The sequence below is a fragment of the Corvus cornix genome, chromosome 28, assembly GCF_000738735.6.
Source record: "Corvus cornix cornix isolate S_Up_H32 chromosome 28, ASM73873v5, whole genome shotgun sequence".
In the NCBI taxonomy this organism is placed as follows: Eukaryota; Metazoa; Chordata; class Aves; order Passeriformes; family Corvidae; genus Corvus; species Corvus cornix.
Window position 1 is genome coordinate 1,596,312 of NC_046356.1, and position 23,670 is coordinate 1,619,981.

Genomic DNA, 23,670 nt, shown 5'->3' on the forward strand with positions numbered 1-23,670 from the left:
ATTTGGGCTGGATGGACACCTCTGTCTGCTCCCAAGAAACCCCAGGAGCTTCTGGTGGCTGGAGCTGGTTCGGCCCTGGGGGTTGGGGATGAGTTTGGGGCATAAATCAGTGCAAGCCTGGCTCTGTGGCCTGCAGGTCTCTTCCCTAAGTCTGGCCTGCCTGTCTGCCTGCTTTTCCTGTTCTGAGCAGAAGCATGGGGTTGTGTGGGAGTTCCAGTGCCCAGGACCTGGTTTGTGATGGTGGCTGACATCACCTGTACCTCAAAACTTCCTTGCCGCCAGGAGCTGCACTCAGGGAAGGATGAGCCAGCTGTTTGTTCCTGATCATTTTGACTGCCCCATTTCAGCGGGAAATTTGCTGCTTTGGTATTTGAAAAGCCCTCCAAACGTCCCCTGTGGCTTTGAAATGATGCCACATTTTGGAGGTTTGGATTCGTGCCTCCGGTTATTTTTGAAAAGAACAAGGACCTAAAAATAGCCCTGTGTACTTTTCCAGGCAGAAATGCCGGCTTTTCGGGAGCCAAGTGTTTGCACGGAGGCGGCTGGAATGAGGCATCTGCCTGTGAATTTATGGTTCTGTGCAGCGTTACCAGAGAGCCTCCCTGGCCAGCACTGGGGTGAGAACCCAGCCCTCCTCCTCAGCACAGGGCCCTGACCTTCCCAGCTTCCTGCTCTGCTCCATGATGAACTCACAGCCTCTGTGCACCTCTGGCTGCCTCCCCCCAGGCTGGGACCTGCTGCTTTCCAGCCAGTTGCAGGAAGAGTTACAGGAATCAGATGCTGCTGAGAGTATTCCTGCAGTGTCTGTTTGAAAAACCTGAATAAAAACCTGTTATGGCTTCTAAATTTAGAAGCAGTGCAGGCAGCAGCTCTGGAGGCGATTTGGCTGAGCTAATTATCCTGTTAGATAAAGCATCTCCTGCATTGTCTAATCAGATGAAAATATCTGTGTTACAGATGGTCCCTTCCATTCATTATTCACTAAGGAGATTAAGTTTCTGAGAGAGAGGAGGAGCAGGATGAGGGAGGGGACAGTGGAGGAAGAGATTGAGTGTGGCCCTGTGGCTGTCACCGTGTGGATGTGTCCCCTTCTCCCTGAGTGTCCAGCATGGACCACGTTCTGCTGGTTCAGCTGCTGCTGCTGCCCTGGGGCAGGGATCAATCAGCTGGACTTTCCTTTCCAGTTCTTGTTTCACTCTCAAAATTACTGCAAACCACCAAGCCGAGTGGGATTTTGGGGGGATTTTTTTGGATTCTCTGTGTCAGTTGATGACTAAGGAGCTCCTTTCCTTCTTTTAGGGCATCATTTATTGATCCCTGCCCCAGCACAGTGGGTAAGGAGTGGTTACAGGGGTCAGGCAGCTCAGTCCGTGTTAGAGGGGAGCATCCAGGAATCACTGCCTTTCTTCCAGAGGGGAAAAAACAACCCATTTTCTCCCAGCCACAGTTGCTCATCTGATTATTTCTGTACTCCAGTGTTTTTCCTGGTGAGGTTTTTCCCTTGACTCTTGGCAAAGCATGAGCTGGGGAAGCAGTGCCACACAAAAATAGATGTGTTTAAGCTGGGCTGTGGTTCATTTGAATTGTTAAATGGCTCTGGCTTGCAAAGTGTTCATCCACCATGGGTGATATCAGGTTAAAACCTGGAGATTTTGGTTATAAGTGCTCTTCTAACCACACAGACAGGGCAAACACACAGTGAAACTGGACCCAAGTAAAGCCTAACAGCCACTTAGGTTGGATTTCAAGACCTCTCTATGAAGTTTAGCGTTTCAAAATCGTTTCATGTTACGCTGGTTCTTTGTTCTCTTGCAGACTGTGGCATTAGGGTTGTGCTTCCTGGTTTTCCCAATGTTTTTCTTGCCCTGTTAGTGTATGAAAACCCTGAGGAGACGTTGGGAGCCGGTGGTGTGGAGGATGCCATAGAGAAGCTGACTTGCAAAAATTGTTATAAAATAAACACAGTTGCCTGTCATGTGGTTTTCTTGGACTTCGCCTTGGTTACTCAACCATGGAGCTGTTCACTACAAAAATAGATAAGACTGAGACAAAATTATCTCTTCAAATCAATCTAGAGGTGGTGTCCACAAATAGACATCCAGAAAAAATCTTTCCTTATATATGAGATGAGAAAAACTCTTGGAACTTTTTTGATCTTGAGTCTCTGGTTCAGATTCTGGCAGTACCCAGCAAGATGTCCTTAGGTTGGATCTTTGAGTTCAGCTTCCAGCTTATCCTTTGTTTTTATTGCAGCAGGGATGTCAAAGGTGGGAGATCACAGGTAGTAATTCTGGTTTAAATCTGATTTCAGCCCAGCTGGTGGAACAGGTATTTCTCAGTAACTTGAGCTAATCTTACCTGCTCTGTTCAGTTTCTAGTACTTAAGGCTCTTGACCAAGTTCTTGATCTCTTGCCTGAGAACCCTGAATGTCCCCTTTGCTCAGCCCTCTGGTGTAGCAGCAGGACATTTTTGGTGGTTTTCCCCTTCCTTTCCTCCTGGAAGCAGCCCCATTCCTGTTGGCACCTGTGGCTTTGTCCTTCCCCGTGGCTCAGGCAGGTTTGTCACCCCCTCAGTGTCCCTGAGCCGTACCAGGCCCTGGAGCTCCCTTTGGCTGTTCCCAGGCTGAGCCAGCCCTGAGGTATGGAAGTTGTTCCAGTGCCTGCACTGCAGTGCTGGCACTCTGGAGTTGTCACTCAATGAGAATTAGTGCTGCCACGTGAAATCCTCACTCCTTCCCATACAGAGAAACCGGTGCAGACAAAGGATCCTGAGCAGTCGCTGCCGTTGCTTTGATGTTCCCGAGGTTCTGGCACAAACCATCATCTTCAAAGGGTGTCATCAGCATTAATTATAGAGTTGCACCTTATTTTTTCTCTCCTCCTCTTATCTTCCTCCCCCAACCTTCCTGCTGCCTGACTTGTGGCACAGCAGAAGAGTGTGGCCTGTGGACTTCTCTCGTTTCAAAACACGACTGAGAAAACATTCCTCTGTGCAAGAGCTCTGTGTTCACCTGGCGCTTGATGTGGTGTCATTGGAAAGGTGCTCCTCAAGCCACTGAAGTCAGAACTGTATTTATTTTCAAATAAGACCTTTCTGTTACTTCATTTCCAACTTGAAAGTGTTAGAAGTGCTCAAGGTTTATATTTAGCACCACAAAAATCAGATGCTTGTTTGTGCAGTGCAGCAAGAGCCTGGATTGGGAGCCAGGGCTCCCAGCAGGAGCTTTTCCCAATCCATGCTCAGCCCTCTCTGCTGAGGGGAGATCACCAGCCTTGGGGGGCTTCAGGAGGCATCTGCTGATCAGCTTTGGGATGAATGCCAGCACTTTTGGCTTCTCCATGGAGCAGCCAGAGACCCTTCCCTGTTCTTCCCAGGCAGGAGAGCGGCCGAGGGTGGGAGCAGGGAGGGAGAAACCTCTGGGATTTGACGAATGAGCAGGGTCAGCTCTCCCTGCTCCACCTCTGGGTTTCCAAAAGGCTTCATTTGTCCCTGGTTGCTGTGGGGTCAGGGAGCTGGTCCAGCCTGTTTGTCCCTCTGAAGGGAGCAGGAGGGAACCCTGTTAACTCCTCTGTGTTTCTGTGTTCTTTGTCTTGTTTTAAGCTGGAAAGAGGTGACTTCCTCTCAGAAGAATGGAGGGAGAGGATTGCAAACACAAGGTACAGTACAGCAAATGAATGCTGCTTTCTGAGCTGGATATTTGGGAGTTTGTATAATGGAAATTGGGAGGCTGGCCAGCTTTTTATATAGAATTTCCATAGCAAATACCCCAAGTCTATCTGCCAACTCTTACACTGGCCTCTTCAGATCCTGTCTTCTGACTAGAAGAATGGCTTTGAGTGCATGTCCCATGATATTCCATACAAGGGTGTATCCAAGATAAATTCTGGTTATAAGAGGAGCACAAACCTCCCATTTGTTTTGCATATCCCTATAGTTCATGTCAGGGATTCTGGCAAAACTCTCCTTATCTTGGCTGTTGGGGCACACAGGCTCACTTTCCCTCTAATAAAAAGGAAGAGACCCAAGTGAGTTTCTTTCAACTTAAATTGGAAGTTCATTTAAACTAATTGTCTTGAAGATTTATTTATGTGAGGAACTGCACAGAGGGTTAGGCTCCTTTCTGAGGGAGCAGAAGGAGAGTAAGTTTGTTAAAAGCAATAAAAATCGTCTGTATTTTTAAAGCTTTACATTCTTTCAGCCTTATGGGTAGAAAAAACCCTCTTTATTTTTATATGACCTTCTGGGCCACCCTGTTATGTGGGGGAATGGAAGGCAGTTGTCAAAGAGGGCTCTGAAAGCCTTCAGAGTTGTGGCAATTTCTGGATTGCTCCCAAAGCTCTGGTTTTGAGAGCCTGGAGGAGGCGTCTGCCAGGCTGGTGACTCCTGCAGGATTCTGTCCCTCACTTTCTTCTGGAGGTGCCTTTTAATTTGTGGGCAGACTTGTCCCAGCCTTGCAGCGCACTTGGGTTTGGCTTTGTTGCTTGTTATTCCAAGTGCACACTCCTCCGCTGCCCGGGCAACTTTCCTCGGAATTAATTTAAATTTTAGAGGAATTTTTGGCTTAAGGAGCTCTGACTGCACCCAGAAGTGCTGGGAGATGTTTGGTTTGTGTGGCATGGCACTCATTGTGTGTCTCAGTGCTGCTCCACCTCGCTCTGGTGCAGGATCAGGGAATTCTGGAATGGTTTGGGTTGGAAGGGACCTTAAATCTCATCCAGTACCACCCCTGCCATGGGCAGGGACACCTCCCACTTTTGCTCCAAGGTTGCTCCAAGCCCTGTCCAGCCTGGCCTTAGACACTGCCAGGGATGAGGCTGGCACCAGGACATAGTTCCCGGTGTATTCCAGGGGATCCCTGTGCCTGTGGCTTGGCAAAACCTCCTGGAACGAGGGCTGAGCCCAAGGGGGGGGATTCGGGGTTCCTGTGCCCTGCATGTGCACGCAGAATTCTGTGCCAGAGTGAACACTATAAAAACACACATCTGCACGCTCTGGCTTTTCCCCTTCCTCTCCTGGATCTCCTGGATGTTTTCTAGTTCCATTAACATGTTTGGCTCTATTGCAAGGCCCTTTTTTTTATTGGCACATGGGAAGGAAGAGGAAGAAACCCCTGCTAGCTTTACTTGCCAGGCAGGGTTTCCCGAATTTCCAAGAGCAAGGCGTAGCAAGATAAACTTTTTTTTTCTCTTGGTGTATAAACATTTTTTTTTCGTTCGTGGGTTTTAATAGCTTTGGCTTCTGCTCTTAAACTCCATGTCCTTGTTGAACACGTTTCATGTGTGGAGGCACTGGGAAGGGAGTTTTCCAGCAAAGAAATCCGTTCTTCATGTGGGAACAATAGGCCAGGATGGCTTTTACACCTCACAGAATCCTGGAATAGCCTGAGCTGGAAGGGACCCTCAGGGATCATCAGTGCAGCCCCTGGCCCTGCACAGACACCCCAACAAGCCCAGCCTGGGCATCCCTGAGAGCGCTGTCCAAACGCTCCTGCAGCTCTGGCAGCCTCGGGGCTGGGCCCATTCCCTGGGGAGCCTGGGCAGTGCCCAGCAGCCTCTGGGGGAAGAACCTTTCCCTGAGCTCCATCCCAAACCTCCCCTGACAAGTTCATTCAGCAGGGAGCTCAACCACTTCCAAGAGCTGTTGAGGACTCTTGTTGCAGCCTGGTAGTAAATGGGCACCAGGGACAATGAGACCAGGCTGATGAGACCTTAAAACTAAAGGGGTGTTTCTTTTTAAATCTGTGATTAAATTATTTTTTAATGTTCTGGTTCTTTCCCAAACCCTTTTATCATTTATGGGATTCTACCTCTGATTTTACCTCTGTGCAGATTTCCTTGTTTCCATATGATTTTTTTTTTTCCCCCAGGAGCAACCCCCTCCCTCAATTGAATTTCCTAACCCAGAAAGAAAGATACAATTCCTCTTTTTGTGGGTAGGGCTGAAGTGCTGGGTTTAGGACAGGGAAAATGTGCTGAGATGTTACTGTCTTCTGGCATTATGGGGAATTTAGAGCTGGAAGAGAAACAGGGTGCCCAGAGCAGCTGGGACTGCCCCTGGATCCCTGGCAGTGTCCAAGGCCAGGCTGGACATTGGGGCTTGGAGCAGCCTGGGGCAGTGGGAGGTGTCCCTGCCCATGGCAGGGGTGGGGCTGGGTGAGCTTTAAGGTCCCTTCCAACCCAAACCATTGTGGGGTTCTGAAATATATTTTGATATTTTGCTGTAATCTTTTAAGTCCCCCACCAAGAAGGAACAGGATAAAGTTTGTTGTGCTGAGTGTTGCTCTCCATGTGTTGGGTGGCAGGAGCTGTAGAGTTGGGGACCAGCAGGTTTGTCCATGGCTGGAGTGGCTGGGAAGGCTCCAAGTGGCTGTGATGTGGCTGGGGGGTCCCTGTGGGATGTTCCTGGCTCCCCAATCTTTAACTGGGTCATTGTTTTGCAGTGTTATTTTTGTGAATAACTTTGCCTTCGGGCCTGAGGTGGATCACCAGCTGAAGGAGCGCTTTGCGAACATGAAGGAAGGTAAATCCGGCTGGAAATGTTTTTCCCTTGGTTTCCTGATTCCTGTGGGAGCTGGGGTGGGAGGGGGGCTCAGTTCCAGCTGGCAGAGCTGGGCTGGGAGGTTTGTTCTGTGCCTTGGGGCCAAGTGTCTGCACCACAGTTGGGATTTCCACTTCCCACCTTCATGGCTGCCCAGACCTGCCTGGCTCCTTGGAGCATCCCTTCTGCTGGGACGGCTCTGGAGCAGGGTTGGGGTGGGAGGAGCTGCTGGGCCATCTGTCCCTCTTTTGGGAGCCCACAAAACACTCAACAGCCAAGGCCAAACTTCCTGCTTCCCTGGCAGAGTCCAAGGCTAGGCTGGATGGGCTTGGAGCACCTTCGGATACTGGCAGGTGTCCCTGCCCATGGCAGGGATGAGCTTCATGGTCCTTCCAGCCCAGCCCATTCCATGATTCTTGGCTGCAGAGGCACAGCTTTGGAAGGCCAGGCTGTAATTCCATACAGAACTCACTTCCTGGGTTCTCCTGTTCAGAGTTGTCCCATTCAGTGCTGGGTGTTAACTCCTGAGTATTGAAATGCTGGAGTCTCCATCCCTGCAAGTGCTCAAAAACCTGGGGATGTGGCACTTGGGGACAGGGTTTAGTGGTTACCATAGTGGTGGTGCTGGACTTAAAGATCTTGAAGGTCTTTTCCAACCTTAATGGTTCCACAATTCCATGCAAACAGGGACACTGTCACTGGATGCTCCTTGGGAAGCCTCACTGCACACCCACTAACCCCACCACGGCCTTTCCATTGCCCTGGGTGTCTTTTCTTTGCTCTTAACCACTGGGATAACAATTTCACTTGATTGTGGCAGAAATGACAGAAATAACAATTTCTGACAGGAAAATGTGTGGTGTGAACAAAGCAGCTGTGGCTTCCCATGGCACAGCTTTGTGCTGAAATAAATAATGTGACTTTTGGGCTCTGCTGCAAACCATCAAACTCCCAAACTTAAGCTGTTTTCTTTAATTTAACTGGTTTACTTTTTCATTTTCCAAACTTGTTTAATGGTGGCTTGAGAGCAGTGGGAAGGTGGGGCTGGTTCAAGAACCCTTTTACAATGACAAAACCTAATTTCTCTTCCCAGAGTGTGCTCAGGCTCTGCCTTGAGCTGAATGACCCCAAATACCCGTGAAATGCAGATTAGTGGCCTCTAAATAAAACAGCTTTGGGGGCTTGTGTATAAAAGATCCCAAGGAGGAAGGAGATAATTGAAATTTCTTTAGATTGCCACTGAGAATTAATGTATTTTCTTTCCCCAAATGTTTCAAATCTTTCATTTTAAAGTGATCCTTGAGGTGTCACCTGGCAGGAATCATAGATTGGCTTTCTTGGGGCTGCCAAAATGAGGATTAAGGGATTTATTTCTTTTTTTAGTGCTATACAAGGGGCAGGTTTATAGGGCTGCTCTTTAGGGCTCTGTACTGGGTTATATTTATTAAGTAGTTATTTCTAGAACAAATAATGGAGCTGACTGTGCTTTTTTTTATTTCTTTTCTCCTTTTTTCCAGGTGGGAGAATTGTGTCCTCAAAACCTTTTGCACCTCTAAATTTTAGAATTAACAGTCGAAACTTGAGTGGTATGATTGCCCTTTTTATTGTTATTACAGTTGTGGATATTCATTATCTGAACATGTCTGGGGGGGTGTTGTTGCTTTTTAGAGTTGTTTAAATAAGTAGAAAATGCTGTTGGATTATTGGGGCACACCAAGTGACAGGTACTTAAAATCAATCAAAAAAACCCCACCCGAGAGAGGAGCAAACAGACACTTTTTGGGGTTTGTACTGCTGTGTTTTGATGTTTGTCCCATCAATGTGTCCCTGCCTGGGCAACTTTGGAGCTGAAGAGAAATCAGGAGTTCAAGAGTGTGATTCGTTTCTTCAGCCACAAAGAGCTGCAGTGACTCACAGGGGAGTTCCTTACACCCTAAATCCAGGCAGATAAACCCCACCAGTCAGGATTCCTGAGGCTTCCAGGTTATGGAGCCAGTCTGGGAGAGCTGGGGGTGTTCACCTGGAGAAGAAAAGGCTCTGGGGACAACTTAGAGCCCCTTGCAGGGCCTAAAGGGGCTCCAGGAGAGCTGCAGAGGGACTGGGGACAAGGCATGGAGGGCCAGGAGCCAGGGAATGGCTTCCCAGTGCCAGAGGGCAGGGCTGGATGGGAGATTGGGCAGGAATTGTTCCCTGGGAGGGTGGGCAGGCCCTGGCACAGGGTGCCCAGAGCAGCTGGGGCTGCCCCTGGATCCCTGGCAGTGCCCAAGGCCAGGCTGGACATTGGGGCTTGGAGCAGCCTGGGACAGTGGGAGGTGTCCCTGCCCATGGCAGGGGTGGCACTGGATGGGCTTTAAGGTCTTTCCCAACCCAAACCATTCCAGGATTCTGTGAAATGTTCAACTGTGAACATCTCCTGTGCTGTGCATTGAGCAAACAAACCTCTCTGAGATACACCCAGGCCCTGGGCCTGGTTTATTGCCAGCACAGGGTTGTGTCTTTCTCCTCCTCTGAACATGCAGGACTTGATGTTTGCCGGTGTTGTCCTGTGCAAGGACATGAGCTGCAGTTTAAGGAGCTTTTGGGATGTTCCATGTTTTGGTTATGCTTTTGACCTTTCTCAGACTTCCATTGTTGAAACTGGGATGTCTGTGCAGGGCCGAGACTGATGATCTTTGTGAGTCCCAGCTCAGGTTATTCCATGAAATTTCTCAAGCAAAAGAACAGTCCAAGCTGGGGTTTACTTGTATTTACTGTGTCCAGTGCTAAACTTTCCCTAAATCAACCCCGTCTCATTCCCTCACTGTGCAAACATAGGGAGCAACTCACTGAGTTCCAAATCTCGAGCTGTGCTAATTTCAGCTTAAACTGCTTTTGAAGAACAGTAATTTTTGGACTGTCATGAAGTAAATTGTGGCATTGGGAGTTATTTTTACCAAACTGGAATTCTTGTGGTGTCCCACACATCAGGCAGCCGAACCTGCACTTTTCTTCCCTGTTTGAAATTCTCTTCATGGGCCTCTGGTGGTTTGGAACCTTATTGACCCTTGGGTGCTGGACTGCCAATTCCTTGGAGACAGGGACTTGAAAATAAAAGGGAAAAAAAGGTGGAATGGTGCTTCTGGAACACCTCAAACTTCAGGAAAGCTGGAATCAGGCTGTCAGTTTGCTAATGAGGCAAAGAGAGTGTGAGTGAAGCTTGGGCCCTCTTGCAGAGCCCACCAGAGCTTGAGGAAATCCAAGAATGCACTTGGAGAAGTTTCAATGAGACCTGCCCACAAAAATACAGGGGTTTGGCCTCTCAAGCCTTTTCTTTCCTGGATTCTTCCCATTTCCTTCTCTCTCTGCTGCATTTGGGAGACTGAGGCCAACATGTGCTGCTCCTTTCCCCTCAGAACAGCCCTGGCTACGAGTGCCAGCTGAGCCAGATCTTTATCCCATTCCAGCTCCCACCCCAGCACGGATTCATTGGGAATGTTTTCTAGAATGCTGAAGTTTCAGATCTCAGCTGTTGTTTAAAGATGAATGGAAATGCTGATGTTAAAATTATATTGAGATGATTAATTGGGGTTTGGATGGGTGAGAGGCTTAGCAAAAGGAGAGACAACAGCTTCCTCCAGTAGGAAACTTCCAGGGATTCAGACAAAAGGCCCTGAAAAAAAATTACCTTTGCATGCTACAAACAGGGAGAATTGTGGGAATAAATTTTAAGGCTTAATCCCATTCTGAACCATATTATGTTTGGGAAATACCAATATCAAACGAGCTTGTGTGGGATGTGCTGGGCCTGGGCCTTGTTCCAGTGGCCTGTTCCAAGTGACACTTCCAGGGAAATGCCATGGCCAGTATCCTGCACGTGGTACAGGGGATGTCACTGCTCTGCTGCCTTTGTGCTGCCCCACAAGGTTTTTCATAAGACTTTTATTCATCAAGGCTTTTTTTGGTGCCTGAGCATGACTTGAGTCACGTCTCACCTGCCTATCAAATACTCTGATCTCAAGTATGAGCATTTAAATCATTTATACAAAACAATGGAAAAGATCAAGCTTTAAGAAGGAGGCACCAATTCCCTCAACACCACTTTTGTCCTTAGTGCTTCCATCTGTAAGAAAAAGTGGAAATGTGGAAAGAGTTGGGACAAATGAAAACAAGTATTAAAATGTGGTTAAAATAGTGGTTGAGGTCTCTGAATCCCAAACCTTGCTTTTGGCCTCTTCTGGGTCATTTGTGTTTAATTAGAAACGTGCCATAATTTCTCCTGCAGCCCTGCCACTCACTCAGTGGTTGTGGGGGTGTTTAAGGCACATCCCATTGCCATTAATTCTGGAGAACAAAACAAAATTAGACAAGAAAGCAAACCCAGAACATGTTTGTCCCCGGTCCAAATATGGGGCAGCTACAGTTGACAGGGGCTGGGCTGGTGACGTTCTGGGACTGTTTAATTCAGTCCTGTCACACATGTGTTGTTCCTTGGAAAAATGTGTTGTTCCTTGTTGTTCTCTTGGCCAAGGTTGAGGAATTCACTCTGGGCTGGCTGGCTGAAAGGTACATGTCCCACATGTTTGTTTCCTGTGGGGTGCACGTAGCAAGAGAGTAAGAAATTCCCTCTCAACTCCCAGCAGTGTTTTCCTGGAGGATCTGCAAACCAGATTTCTCAGTGTTGATGCCTGGCTGGTCTCAGCTGAGCTTTTCCCTCACCTGGCTCTCCTCCCACAGATATTGGCACTATCATGAGGGTTGTGGAGCTGTCACCACTGAAGGGCTCCGTGTCCTGGACGGGGAAACCAGTCTCCTACTACCTGCACACGATTGACAGAACCATAGTGAGTACCAGGGCTGCCATGGGGCCAGGAGCCTCTGCCCTGCTCCTGGGCAGCGTTTTCCAGCTCCACATCCTTCTGCTTTGCACTTGTCTTCACGTCCCTTTGTGTATTGACAGACCTGAGTGTGCAAACTGACTCTGGCTGCTCCAGGGCAGCGTTTTCCAGCTCCACATCCTTCTGCCTGGCACTTGTGTCCGTGTCCCTTTGTGTATTTACACACCTGAGTGTGCAAACCAACTCTGGCTGCTCCAGGGTTCCACACCCCCTGGGGATGAGGGCAGTGCTGACTTCCTGAAGGCGCAGAGATTCACTGATGAAATTCCTTCTGCAGCTCCTCAGAATTGGGGTCTCCTGCTGTAAATTCCTCACTGAGGAGAGACTCAGTGGGGCTTTGATTCCTCTGTGGTGCACAGACCATTTCATTCAGTCATATTCAACCCGTACATCTCAATTTTAGTGAAATTCTCAGCTGCTGTAGAAGCAGCCCAAGCTCCACAACAATGGTGATGCATTCACTGGTGTTTTGAAATTAAACAAAACAAAACAAAAACCAACCAAACAACAAATCCAAAAACTCCCAACCAACAACAATAAAAAACCTAAACAACACCTCACCCCTCCCACCAGAAAAACCCCAACCCCCCAAAAAAACCCCAACTCCTCCATAAAACCCAACAAACCCCATGGAAATGAAACGTTTTGTGGACAAACAATTTATTGCAGCCCAAGTTTTTCAAAGTGTGACAGTAAGGCTGCTTTCCTTGCTCTGCTGTAGTCTAACAATGCTTTTGTTCAGGAATATGCCAGAGTGCAGATAAATGGTGGAGTACAAGGGTGCAGCAGCTCCAGTGAAAGTAACTTCATTGAAAATCAGCCTCTGCTGAGGGGAGATATGTGACACAAAGCTTTAAAACAAGGCCAGGCAGTGGTGGGGATGATAAAACCTTGTAGAGGTTGGATTATGCCCTGTTACACAACAGGCTGGGTGGCTGAAAAGAATGAATGTAAGTGGCTTCTTGATGCAGCTTGTCAGAAGCAAAGCAGTCAGAATTTCTGCAGTTCTGCACTTATTTTAAGCTAATATTTTATTCTTCTGTGTTCATCTGTCATGGCTTTGAAGATGACTCTCTTCTCTTTCTATTTTCAGCTTGAAAACTATTTTTCTAGTCTCAAAAATCCAAAACTCAGGGTAAGTTTCAGTCATTTTCTGTAGTAAACTCCAAGTAAGGGAGCAGCCACTGTGAGGAATTTATTCACAGGTGGACAGAATTGATAGGAAATCAGATTTTCTTGGTAGGCAAAGAACACGGAGCTAATTGAAGGGAAGCCTCAGATGCCATCAAGCACTAATTCAATCATGTCCAAGGGATTTCTAATAGAGAATTAATGGGGCAGCCCCAAGGTGCTTTTACCTTGCACTGGAGGTCTATAATGAGCTATTTCTTCATTAAAGAACTGGAATTAAAGAAGGGAATGATGGTTTGAATCTGTCCCAGTGCTCAGCTCCTGAAATGAAGCTGAGCAATGCTCTGAAATGTTCCTTTTGGGATGTGCCATTGGAGGCACAGAGTGAGTTGTCATTTGCTGCAGTCTGGGCTGTTACACGTGGAATTAAAATGCCGAAGGATTTTTGGGACTGTGCAGGGCTGTGTTAACCTGAAATAATCAATGGATTCCCAGGAAGAGAATTAAGTGAGGCCACTCAATTTAAAACTTCAGGTAAATGTTCATCCTCAGGCTGAGTGGCTCTGTAGGAGCAGAGCTCATGGGGGCTCTGAAATGGAATTATTTCAGATTGCTCCACTCACATTTGGGATAAAAAAGACTTCTTGGAGGGAAAAAAAAAAAAAAAAAGCTCAGCGTACTTCTGACCTTCCCTGCTTTTCACAGTGAAACCTGCCACTGGTTTGGTGCTTAAATCAAAGGAGTGTTGGAATTGCCAGAATTCTTATGCAGGTTAAACCTCACCTGGAAGGTGCAGGAAAGGCTTTGGCTGAGTCCTGGAAATTTCCTGTCTGAAAGAGGTTTTTTTTTTTTTTTTTGCTAAGAGAAAAAAGAGATTTTCTCTGAACAAGGAAATTTTCTGTCAGCCTGGGAGAAAATCAGCCTGAAAAGTTGCTGCTTTTAGTTTTTATTAATCACCTTGATAAACTTGGCTAAAGTTGAACTAGATGATGATTTATGGCTTTGCCATTTCCATCGTGGAAGATTTTTAAAGTGGCACCACGAAATGCTGGGCTTGTGGGGAAGCTATTGAAATGTTTAATAATATAATAATAATAATCCAAATGAAACCTGATACAGCAGTGTGGGGTTGGGAGGGGAGAATATGGGAAGAGGTTGGAATTTAATCTCCTCTGGAGGTGGGGAATGCAGTGGAAAAGGACTTGCTCTCACCTGAGTGAGGCCTTGAGGCAGGGGAAGGTTTTTCCCTTCTCTTGTGGAAAACTAAGCTGGGAAACAAAGTGATCTGTATTAAAAAGTGCCAAATGCACGAGCAAATGATGAAATCTCCCACCCCTTTTCCCCAGGAGGAACAAGAGGCAGCTAGACGTCGTCAACAAAGAGAAAACAAGAGTAACACAACGACTCCAACGAAGGTCCAAGAAAACAAGGTGAACATCCTGCATTTCTGTGCACTGACTGTGCTTCCTGTGTGGCTGTGCACGAGCTCGTGCTCTGAGTCAGGAAAAGCCTGGCTCTGTGGGAAGGCTGCTGGGTTTTACTCTGAGCACACAAACTGCTGTTGCTGTGCCCAAAAATATGATGGAGTGAGTGAATAAAAGCTGCACTTGGGAGTCGCACCACTAATTCTGGGGGAAAAAAACCCCAAGGTGCTGCAAGATGAATAGTTGGTTGTCCACCCTCGCTTGCATCCAGCAGGAGTTTGCAGAGCTGTCCCTGAGTCACAGCCCACTGAAGGGCTGAGTCTCTTCTGCAAAGACTCATTTCCTTTCTTGGGTAATGCTGTGAGAAATGCAGTGCCTGTTCATGCCCAAAAATATAAAGTATTGATTGTACTCTGACTTTTGAGTGAAATTCAGTTGTATATAGTCAGGGAAGGATGAATAATCAGCTTTTCTTAGACAACAGGTACAGATTTAACAGAATCACAGAACAGTTTGGCTGGAAGGGACCTTAAAGCCCATCCAGTGCCACCCCTGCCATGGGCAGGGACACCTCCCACTGTCCCAGGCTGCTCCAAGCCCCAATGTCCAGCCTGGCCTTGGGCACTGCCAGGGATCCAGGGGCAGCCCCAGCTGCTCTGGGCACCCTGTGCCAGGGCCTGCCCACCCTCACAGAGAAGAATTCCTTCCCAATATCCCACTTAATTCTGCCTGAGGTTCCCCCTTTCAGCATTTTCTTTTCTGTAATGGGTAAGTCTAGAAGAGAATGAGCACAACTCCTTGGGAACAACTCTTACCCCAAACAAGCCTGCTCCCCTGGCAAGTTATTGAACTGCACTGCATCAGTCTCCTTTCAGAAAGCTAAACACAGTTATTAATGTTTGCTGAAAAGGAATGCTTCATGTGGAGGTAGAAATGACCAAAGTTTTTCAAAATCTCTCAGGATTCTGGTGCTGAAGAAGAAAAAGCTGCAGCAAATTCTGTTAAAAAGCCATCTCCCTCCAAGGCCCGGAAGAAAAAGCTGAGTAAGAAAGGCAGGAAAATGGCAGGGAGGAAACGAGGGCGCCCCAAGAAAATGAACACGGCGAGTACTGAACGCAAGACCAAGAAGAACCAAACTGCACTAGAACTTCTGCATGCTCAGACTGTCTCCCAGACATCTTCATCCTCTCCTCAGGGTGAGTGCAGGGGTGCTGGAAGAGCCTGGATCAGTCTCTGAAGCTCTGGACGTGCTCATTTTTGCTTTATTGCCAGGTTGAGTTTGGTTTTGTGGCATAACTCCCCTGTTGCCACCAGAGCAAAGCTGCCCTTGAGGTGGTGGTGATGGTGGTGATGATGGTGATTGATGTGTTAATGGTGGTGTGGGTGGGATTAATGTATTGATGGTGATTAATGTGTTAGTGGTGATGGCATTAATGTATTGATGGGGGTGGGATTAATGGTGATTGATGGTGATTAATGTATTGATGGTACTGGGTGGGGGATCTGTCTGTGGGTACTCAGCCAGGAGCTGGGGCTGAACTGTGGCTGCTGCCTTCTCTCAGCTGCTGCTCTTAGGATGGAGCACAGATATCCTTCCAAACAGTCTGGGGCCGTGTGTCTGGGCCAGTGTGTCCGTGTGTCTGTGTGTCTGTGTGTCCGTGTGTCTGGGGCCGTGTGTCCGTGTGTCTGGGACCGTGTGTCCGTGTGTCTGTGTGTCTGTGTGTCCGTGTGTCTGGGGCCGTGTGTCCGTGTGTCTGTGTGTCCGTGTGTCTGTGTGTCCGTGTGTCTGTGTGTCCGTGTGTCTGGGGCCGTGTGTCCGTGTGTCTGGAGCCGTGTGTCCATGTGTCTGAGGCCGTGTGTCCGTGTGTCTGGAGCCGTGTGTCCGTGTGTCTGGGCCAGTGTGTCCGTGTGTCTCGGGCCGTGTGTCCGTGTGTCTGGGGCTGTGTTTTGATGTCATGACAAATGCCATGTTGTCAGTGGTAGAGCTCCTGTCCTTGTCCCACGCACTGAGTGCTGGTCTGAGGCTGTGTTTGTCTCTCCCCAGATGCCTACAAGTCACCTCATAGCCCATATTACCAACTACCTCCTAAAGTGCAACGGCATTCGTCCAACCAGCTCCTGGTGACACCCACCCCCCCTGCACTACAGAAGCTGCTAGGTAAGGCTGGCCTTGGCCTGCCAACGTCCCCTTTGGGGTTTTGCATGGGGCAGGAGGGGGGATTATCTCCTTCCCACCTTCCCCTGCCCGCCCCACTTCCTCTGGCATCACCACAAGGTCCCTCCTCCTGCTGAAGTTGGTGTTTTGCTCTGCTTTTGTTCTCTGATGTTGGTTCAGCTCTCGTTTGGCATAAAAGGCAGCAAGGCTTGGGTTCAGCAGAAATAGTCAGAAGAAGCTTTACTTGAAATGAAACCATTCTCTTAATCCTGGGGAACCCCACTCCATTCCCTCTGCTGAGCTCAGAGCCAGTAAATGAGGTGCTGTCTGAGAGTTTGAGGTCACAAAGGTGTGGTTGGAAAATTCACTTCATGTTCAGAAGGTGCTTTAAGGGAAAACCTGGAGGGCTTTTTTTTTTTTTTTTGATCTTCTGCTCTCTGTCCCCTCCCAGCTGTTTCTGGCTTTTGGCATTGGGCATGAGCCAGTCCAGGATGCTCTAGGAATGGGGCAGAATGGTCCTGTCTGTGTTGGGGACCAAGGTCATCTGTGATATCCTTAACGTGTGCTCTCTTGCTGTTGTGTCAGTTATGGCTGATTTCTTGTTAAAGAGAAAGACAGGGTGATTTTGAGGGATATTTTGTGGCAAAAGAGTGATTTTGAGGAGTGTTTTGAGGCAGGGTGGATGGGGACACAATGACCCTTGTCTGGGCTAAGCCTTGTGCAGGTTTTTGCACACCATTTGCCTGTTTTGGGCTTAGTCCTGGGGTTGCCTTTAATGATGGAAGGGCTGGGGTGGAGGAAGGGTCATTGCTGGAGATAAAGGGTAATGAGAAGCCAAGGGCTCCTTGGAGAGGAGAGTAAAGCGGGTGTAGAGCTCCTCATCTCGGAGGGAGGAGGAGGAACAGGCCCTGTGTTGGTGCTGGCTGAGTGCTCTGAGCTCAGGGCTGCTTTGGGCTCCTCCAGCTCATTTCTTTTATGATTTCTGCTTATGGAGCACTCAGACCACTCAGCTCCTTTTTGCTCATGCAAACACACCCTGAGCCCCCAGCACCTTCCTCTGCCTCTTTGGATGTGCTGTCCTGGCTTCCGTTGGAGCCGATGGATCCAAGAGTTCCTTTGGGACCAGGAGATGGATTTTCAGCATGTCCTTAAATCCATCTTCAATGGCTTGGTCTGACTACGAGTCCAAATCAAAAGCAAGAGAGAGAAGAGTAAGGAGAGGTGGCCAGGAGCAGATAGGGGCAAACAGGGGCATTGCAATGACTCCCTGCTGGAATTCCTCCTGTGATTTATTTTGCAGACTCATTTAAGATCCAGTACATGCAGTTCATGGCATACATGAAAACTCCTCAGTACAAAGCAAGTCTGCAACAGTTACTGGAGCAGGAAAAGGTGGGTTTCACTTTTTAACATTTCTAAACAAAATTACCAGGCTGAAGTTCCTGGGATGTGGGGAAGAGTGCTGGAGATGGGAACTGTGTGCATTTACACCACTCCTCCTTGGGCTGAACAGCTGCCAGGGGATTTTGTTGCAAACTCAGTTTTTGTGTGCTTAAATCTGCAAAATGATAGAGCTGCACCCCCCCATTCCTTCTGTGCCCCCACCTGACAATGCTGACTTAAAATCACAGAATCCCAGGATTATTTGGGTTGGAAGGGACCCTACAGCCCATCCAGTCTCACCCCTGCCATGGCAGGGACCCCTTCCATTGTCCCAGAGTGCTCCAAGTGCCATCCAGCCTGGCCTTGGGCACTTCCAGGGATGGGTTCCTCCCAACCCAACCCAATTCCAGCATTCTCTGAACCACAGTTCACAGGGATTGAGAAACCCAAGCTGTCATCACAGATTTAGGGGATTTAGCTCAGCATCCTTGGTGCTGATAATCAGAATGCATTGGATTGCACTGGTGGGCAAAGTGTAAATGTAAATCCATGGATCCAAATCATGCACTGGAATACATGGAAAGGCAAGGAGAGTCCTGGAGCTGTGCAGTGGGATGTTTCTCTGCCATGGAGCCACCAGCAGAGGGAGGAGATTTCCTGCCTGAACACCTTCTTGTCGTGCTTTATCTCAGCTATGAATGATTTAATTGCTGTATCAATTAGCCCTGATGAGAGTCTGTTCCTGCTCCTTCTGCAGAGGAGCCTTTCTCCATAATGCTCAGCAATAAACTTGAACTTGCAGTTAAAACCTTCCAGTGCCTAAAGGGGCTCCAGGAGAGCTGGAGAGGGACAGGACCCAGGGAATGGCTTCCCAGTGCCAGAGGGCAGGGCTGGATGGGATATTGGGCAGGAATTGTTCCCTGGGAGGGTGGGCAGGCCCTGGCACAGGGTGCCCAGAGCAGCTGGGGCTGCCCCTGGATCCCTGGCAGTGCCCAAGGCCAGGCTGGACATTGGGGCTTGGAGCAGCCTGGGACAGTGGGAGGTGTCCCTGCCCATGGCAGGGGTGGCACTGGATGGGCTTTAAGGTCCTTCCAGCCCAAACCAGTCTGGGATTCTGTCCAGGTCCAGCTTTTGGCATTCCCTGTGGAAGCTTTCCTTTGCTCTGTACCTTTGTAAGAGCATCAGCATAAAGTCACTGGGCTTTTTTATCGTGTTTTCCATATTGGGAACTCTCCAAAGGAGAGAGATTAACTTGTGCCACCCCATTTCTTACTGAGAAGTGGTTGATGCTGGTGTGGTGTTCATGGAAACCTCTTTTCTGTGGATATTTCCATTTGCTTTCACAGTCAATCAGCACTTTGAATTTTCATCTTTTTCCTTAAGCAGCAGATTTTTCTGCTTGTTCTGCACTCGTCAGGAAAGTCAGCATGAAGTGAACTTGTCTTTGCAGAAATGAAATGATGGTGTGCAAGGGTTGTGCCCTGCACAGAGAAGGAATCAGGAGTGTGGAAAAGTCATCACTTGGTGGTGGTGTCCAACAGCTGCTCCACACTTTTAAACATTAAAATGAGGAATTCAGTATGAAAATATTTTTTTATGGAGTGCTACATGGCAAATTAAACCTCACAGAGGCAGAACTTGGCTGGGTGAGGGGCTGGCTCTGGTCTGCTCAGCAATTCCCTCTTACAGGAAGGTTTTCAAGTACAATAAAAATCTCTCTGTAATAATGATTTTAAAATCAGCTGCTGCTTCCCAGAGTGCCCTTAGATGGAGCTGTCAGCCCCTGCAGTGCCTGGGAAAGCTGAATGAAATGCCTCGTGTTGAAAACAAAAATGATTGTTCGGCATCACCCAGAGCAGCCCCTTCAGCATTGCAGGGACTGTGTGTTCCTGCACGTGGGGAGTTTCCAGCACTGCTGCTTCCCTGCTTGGAGGATCAGTCATGGAGTCCTGGAATTGTTAAGGTTGGAAAAGATCAAGGTGCTTTTTGCACCCCACTTTTCCTGGAGCAGTGGCTCAGGGGCTGCACAATCCCTGCTTGGCCTCAGCAGCACGAGTGGAGAGCAGGATAATCCCAAAGCTGCCTCTCCTTGCTGCACTAATCCTGCATTTGGGGCTGCAAAAATGAGGCTCATCAGCCAGTCCTGTCCTGCCCTTTGCTGTGCATGGCCACGGATCGAGGGAGCAGGGATCTGGGATGTTCTGGGCAGGGAATGTGCTGTGAGTGGCTCGGGTGACCCGCTGAAATAATGGTGGCACAAGTGGGAAAACTGGCTTGGATTATTTAGGACTTTCTTCCTGCCTTCTCCCCCAGTGTATTTTCATTTACTGCATCTCTTCCATGAGTATTGGATAGGGAAACTCTGAACTGGGGCTCTGGGGATTTAGAGCCAGTTCCCAGCTTGGGAGCAGATTTTGTGCAGATAATCTTTTCCAGTTCTATTTCTGCTCTGTAGGATGTGATTATTGCTGCTGCTTCACAATGCACTAGGAGGATAAAAATGAGTTTTTAAGACAGCCTTGATTGTATTTTACCATACAGGGGGAAAAACCTACTTTAAAGCTCTTTTCAGGTGCCTTAACTCCACCAGTATCACACCCCAACAAATCCAGGCTCTCAGGAGTCTGGGGCTGGGCTGGATGAGCTCCTGCATCTTCCCCTAAGCTCAGCTTCACCCCCAAAGTATTCCACAAACATCTCCTTGAGATGGCCCATGCTGCAGCTGGTGCTAAAAGTGTTTCCTCACTGTTCCCTCTTCCAGGAGAAGAATGCTCAGCTGCTGGGGACAGCCCAGCAGTTATTCACCCACTGCCAGGCCCAGAAAGAGGAAATCAAACGGCTCTTTCAGCAGAAGCTCGATGAGGTACCTCTGTGCTGGGGGGGATGGTTCTGAGTCAGCTGCATGTGAACGTTTTTGGTCAAGCTGAATGAGACCAGAGCAGTCTCAGGCCTCGAGCCTCTGCTTTGCAGCAGATCAGGCTCAGGAAGGTGGAATCTGTGTCACTCTCTGGTTATGTTTTGTGCTTGGTGTTGGAATTGCTGTGTGCCCCGTGCCCGAGGAATGGGACAAACCACAGCCATGTGGTGTTTGGTGAAGGATTCATCCCCTGCTGCTCAAACAAACTCTGTGTTGCCAACCAAGCTCAGGAGCACAGGAGGAAATGTGGGGGCTCTCCACAGACAGTGCTGGTGGCTGGCAAAGCCTAAATGCCAGGTTTACAGCTGAATGGGTGGAACAGCAACTCCAAGGTTCTTGTGTCCTTCCTTGTTATCCCCCAGCAACCACAAAGTGCCTTGGAGAATGCTGGGGGAGGTCCTGAGAGCTGCAGAGTTCTGCAGATCTCCTCAGTGTCACTTGGGAATGGGACATCACCTGGAATGAGGGTGTCAGGGCCTTAATGAGTGATCTCTTCTCACCTTTTAGCTGGGAGTTAAAGCTCTGACATACAATGACCTGATCCAAGCTCAGAAGGAAATCTCTGCTCACAACCAGCAGCTGAAAGAACAGACAAAACAGCTGGAGAAGGACAACAGTGAACTCAGGAATCAGAGCTTGCAGCTGGTGAGTCCAGCCCCTGGGCTGGGAACAGGGGGTGCTGCCCTTTGGGTGAGGACAGGGCAGGAGCTGGGGGCTGAAACATCATCCAGCTGCTCAGGGTCCTTTGAAACAGAGGGGTGATGGGGGGAAACCTGCAGGGAAACCTTTTTTACCTTTTATTTACCCTGTAGCAAATCCTGAGGTGGCAGTTGGCTCTGGCCTCAGCTGTGTCTCCAAAGAGCTCTGGATGTCACTGGGTCTGGAGCTGGCTGGACAGGGAGTTTGTGCAGGGCTTGCTCTGGCCATAACTCCTGTGGTGCTCATCTGGGTAACTCAAAGAACCATGGAACTGTTAATGTGGGAAAAGACCTTTAAGATCAAGTCCAACCAGCACCACCACCATGCTCACCAGAGCACCACATCCTCAAGTGCCACATCCACACATTGTTTGAGCACTTCCAGGGGTGGTGACTCCACCACTGCCCCAGACAGCCCCTTCCAGTGCTTGACAACCCTTTCTGTGAAGAATTTTTCCCAATATCCAGCCCAAACCTCCCCTGGCCCAGCCTGAGGCCGTTCCCTCTCCTCCTGTCCCTGTTCCCTGCGAGCAGAGCCCGACCCCCCCGGCTGCCCCCTCCTGACAGGGACTTGTGCAGAGCCACAAGGTCCCCCCTGAGCCTCCTTTGCTCCAGGCTGAGCCCTCTCAGGAGGTAGCTGAGGGGAATATCTGGATGTGGAACAGTGAGGGTGGGTGATAACTCTGTTGTAGAAGAGCCAGGCCACCTGCTGCCACACTCCCCAGCACCAGGCTGGGAGGATTTTGCAATGGGCTAAAGAGGTTCTTGCACACTCAGTGCAAAGTTCCTGGCTTTCAGCAGCAACCTCAGGCAGTGTGGAGGGGTGAGAGCTGTGTTTTGACCTGTTTGTCCCTGTCCCTGTGTCTCCCCCCAGCTGAAGGCTCGGTGTGAAGAACTGAAGCTGGATTGGTCAACGCTGTCACTGGAGAACTTGCTGAAAGAGAAGCAGGCCTTGAAGAATCAGATTTCTGAGAAGCAAAAGCACTGTTTGGAACTGCAGGTAGAGAGCAAGGAGCAAATCAGAGTCACCAGTTTGGGGTAGCTCTTGGGCAGTGGGCCAGTTATGGGTGTTACACTGAATATGATGGGAAAGGATGAACCAGGTGCTGCTTTTTTGTTTCTTCTTTTTTATTCCCCCAGAGATTGATCTTTCTATTAGAGGATTTTAGTAACTAAGGATGTGGATAACTTTTAAAGGCAGTAGATACCATGACCTGATTCCTTGGTGATGTTGTGGAAGGAGGAATCGTGGTTTATCTTTACATATAATTAAAAATCACAAGCTGGTGATTTTCATGTGTGCTTTGATGTCTCAATTCAGGAATCATAGAATTCCAGTCTGGTTTGGGTTGGAAGGGACCTTAAAGCTCATCTTACTCCACCCCTGCCATGGACAGGGACGCCTTCCACCATCCCAGGTTGCTCCATGCCCCGTCCAGCCTCGCCTTGGGCACTGCCAGGGATAGGGTGGGAATAATTTCCCCCAGAGCGATATTTCGCATAGTGACAAGAAATTCAACTCCTTTGTGTGAAGAGCTTTTCTTTCCCTGTGAGATTGGCTCTAGAGCTGTTCCAACCTTTTGCTGGATGCCTTGGCCTGGAGTGCCCTTTCCCTTCCGTGGCAGTACTCCGTTACTCCACACTCTCTCTGTAAGTTGGAGATATCTTCCTTTTGGTTTTAAGATCTGAAATGTTCTTTCTCAGAGGCTCTGAGCCATTCCCCTCACCTGGGCCTTTAGGTCTCAAGCTCAGAGCAGAAATTTTTTCTCAAACTTTGGGTCCCTCGTTATGCATTGTTCCCAGAAGTAGGGACACTTCTACTTAGAAGGATTTGGAAGCAAAACTCCATAATGGGATAGAGTTGTTAACTGTAATCTTTACCTTTTGTTTTCCTCTTCATTTAAAGATCAGCATCGTGGAGCTTGAGAAGAGTCAGCGGCAGCAGGAGCTGCTGCAGCTCAAGTCCTACACGCCCTCAGAGGAGCCCCTGTCAGTGCAGCTGCACAGCAAAACCCACCTGAGCCGTGACCCTGAGGCTGAGCACGGCAGGTTCCAGCTGGAGCTGGAGTGCTCCAAGTTCCCCATGCCCCACATCAATGGCATGAGCCCCGAGCTGTCCATGAACGGCCACGCCACCCCCTACGAGCTCCAGCACGCCTTCAGCCGGCCCTCGTCCAAGCAGAACACCCCCCAGTACCCCAACTCCCACCTGGACCAGGACATCGTGCCCTGCACCCCCAACCACAGCAGCAGGCAGAAGGCAGACAAGGTGACCAGCCTGGCCCTCCCTGATTACACCAGGTTTTCCCCAGCTAAAATTGCCCTGCGGAGACACTTGAATCAGGACCACGGAGTCAATGGGAAAGCAACAGCTAATGAGATACAGAGGTGAGAGGGGAGAAGGATGGCTGGTGTTAACCTGTTGATTTGGGTTGTGGAAAGATATTTTTCGAAGTGGAGGTTTATGTGTTTTAAAAAGTTTTGTTTCAAGAAAACTCACAGTGAGAACTTATGGGGATAAATGAGGTGGGACGGTGCCTTGAGTGTGGC

General features: G+C 48.8%; 1 protein-coding gene across 4 annotated transcripts in view; it reads left to right on the forward strand.

The window, feature by feature from the left end:
- The window catches only part of DOT1L (DOT1 like histone lysine methyltransferase), a 62,726-nt gene that overhangs the window by 32,277 nt on the left and 6,779 nt on the right, over window positions 1–23,670 (forward strand). For all 4 annotated transcript variants that reach the window (XM_039566189.1, XM_039566192.1, XM_039566193.1 and 1 more), the window contains exons 8-20: window positions 3,602–3,657; window positions 6,441–6,520; window positions 8,056–8,124; window positions 11,252–11,358; window positions 12,506–12,547; window positions 13,890–13,973; window positions 14,929–15,163; window positions 16,012–16,125; window positions 17,423–17,514; window positions 20,267–20,368; window positions 20,930–21,067; window positions 21,995–22,120; window positions 23,027–23,508. In XM_039566189.1, coding sequence (XP_039422123.1) covers window positions 3,602–3,657; window positions 6,441–6,520; window positions 8,056–8,124; window positions 11,252–11,358; window positions 12,506–12,547; window positions 13,890–13,973; window positions 14,929–15,163; window positions 16,012–16,125; window positions 17,423–17,514; window positions 20,267–20,368; window positions 20,930–21,067; window positions 21,995–22,120; window positions 23,027–23,508 — 1,727 coding nt within the window. The remainder of the gene's footprint in view (window positions 1–3,601; window positions 3,658–6,440; window positions 6,521–8,055; window positions 8,125–11,251; window positions 11,359–12,505; window positions 12,548–13,889; window positions 13,974–14,928; window positions 15,164–16,011; window positions 16,126–17,422; window positions 17,515–20,266; window positions 20,369–20,929; window positions 21,068–21,994; window positions 22,121–23,026; window positions 23,509–23,670) is intronic.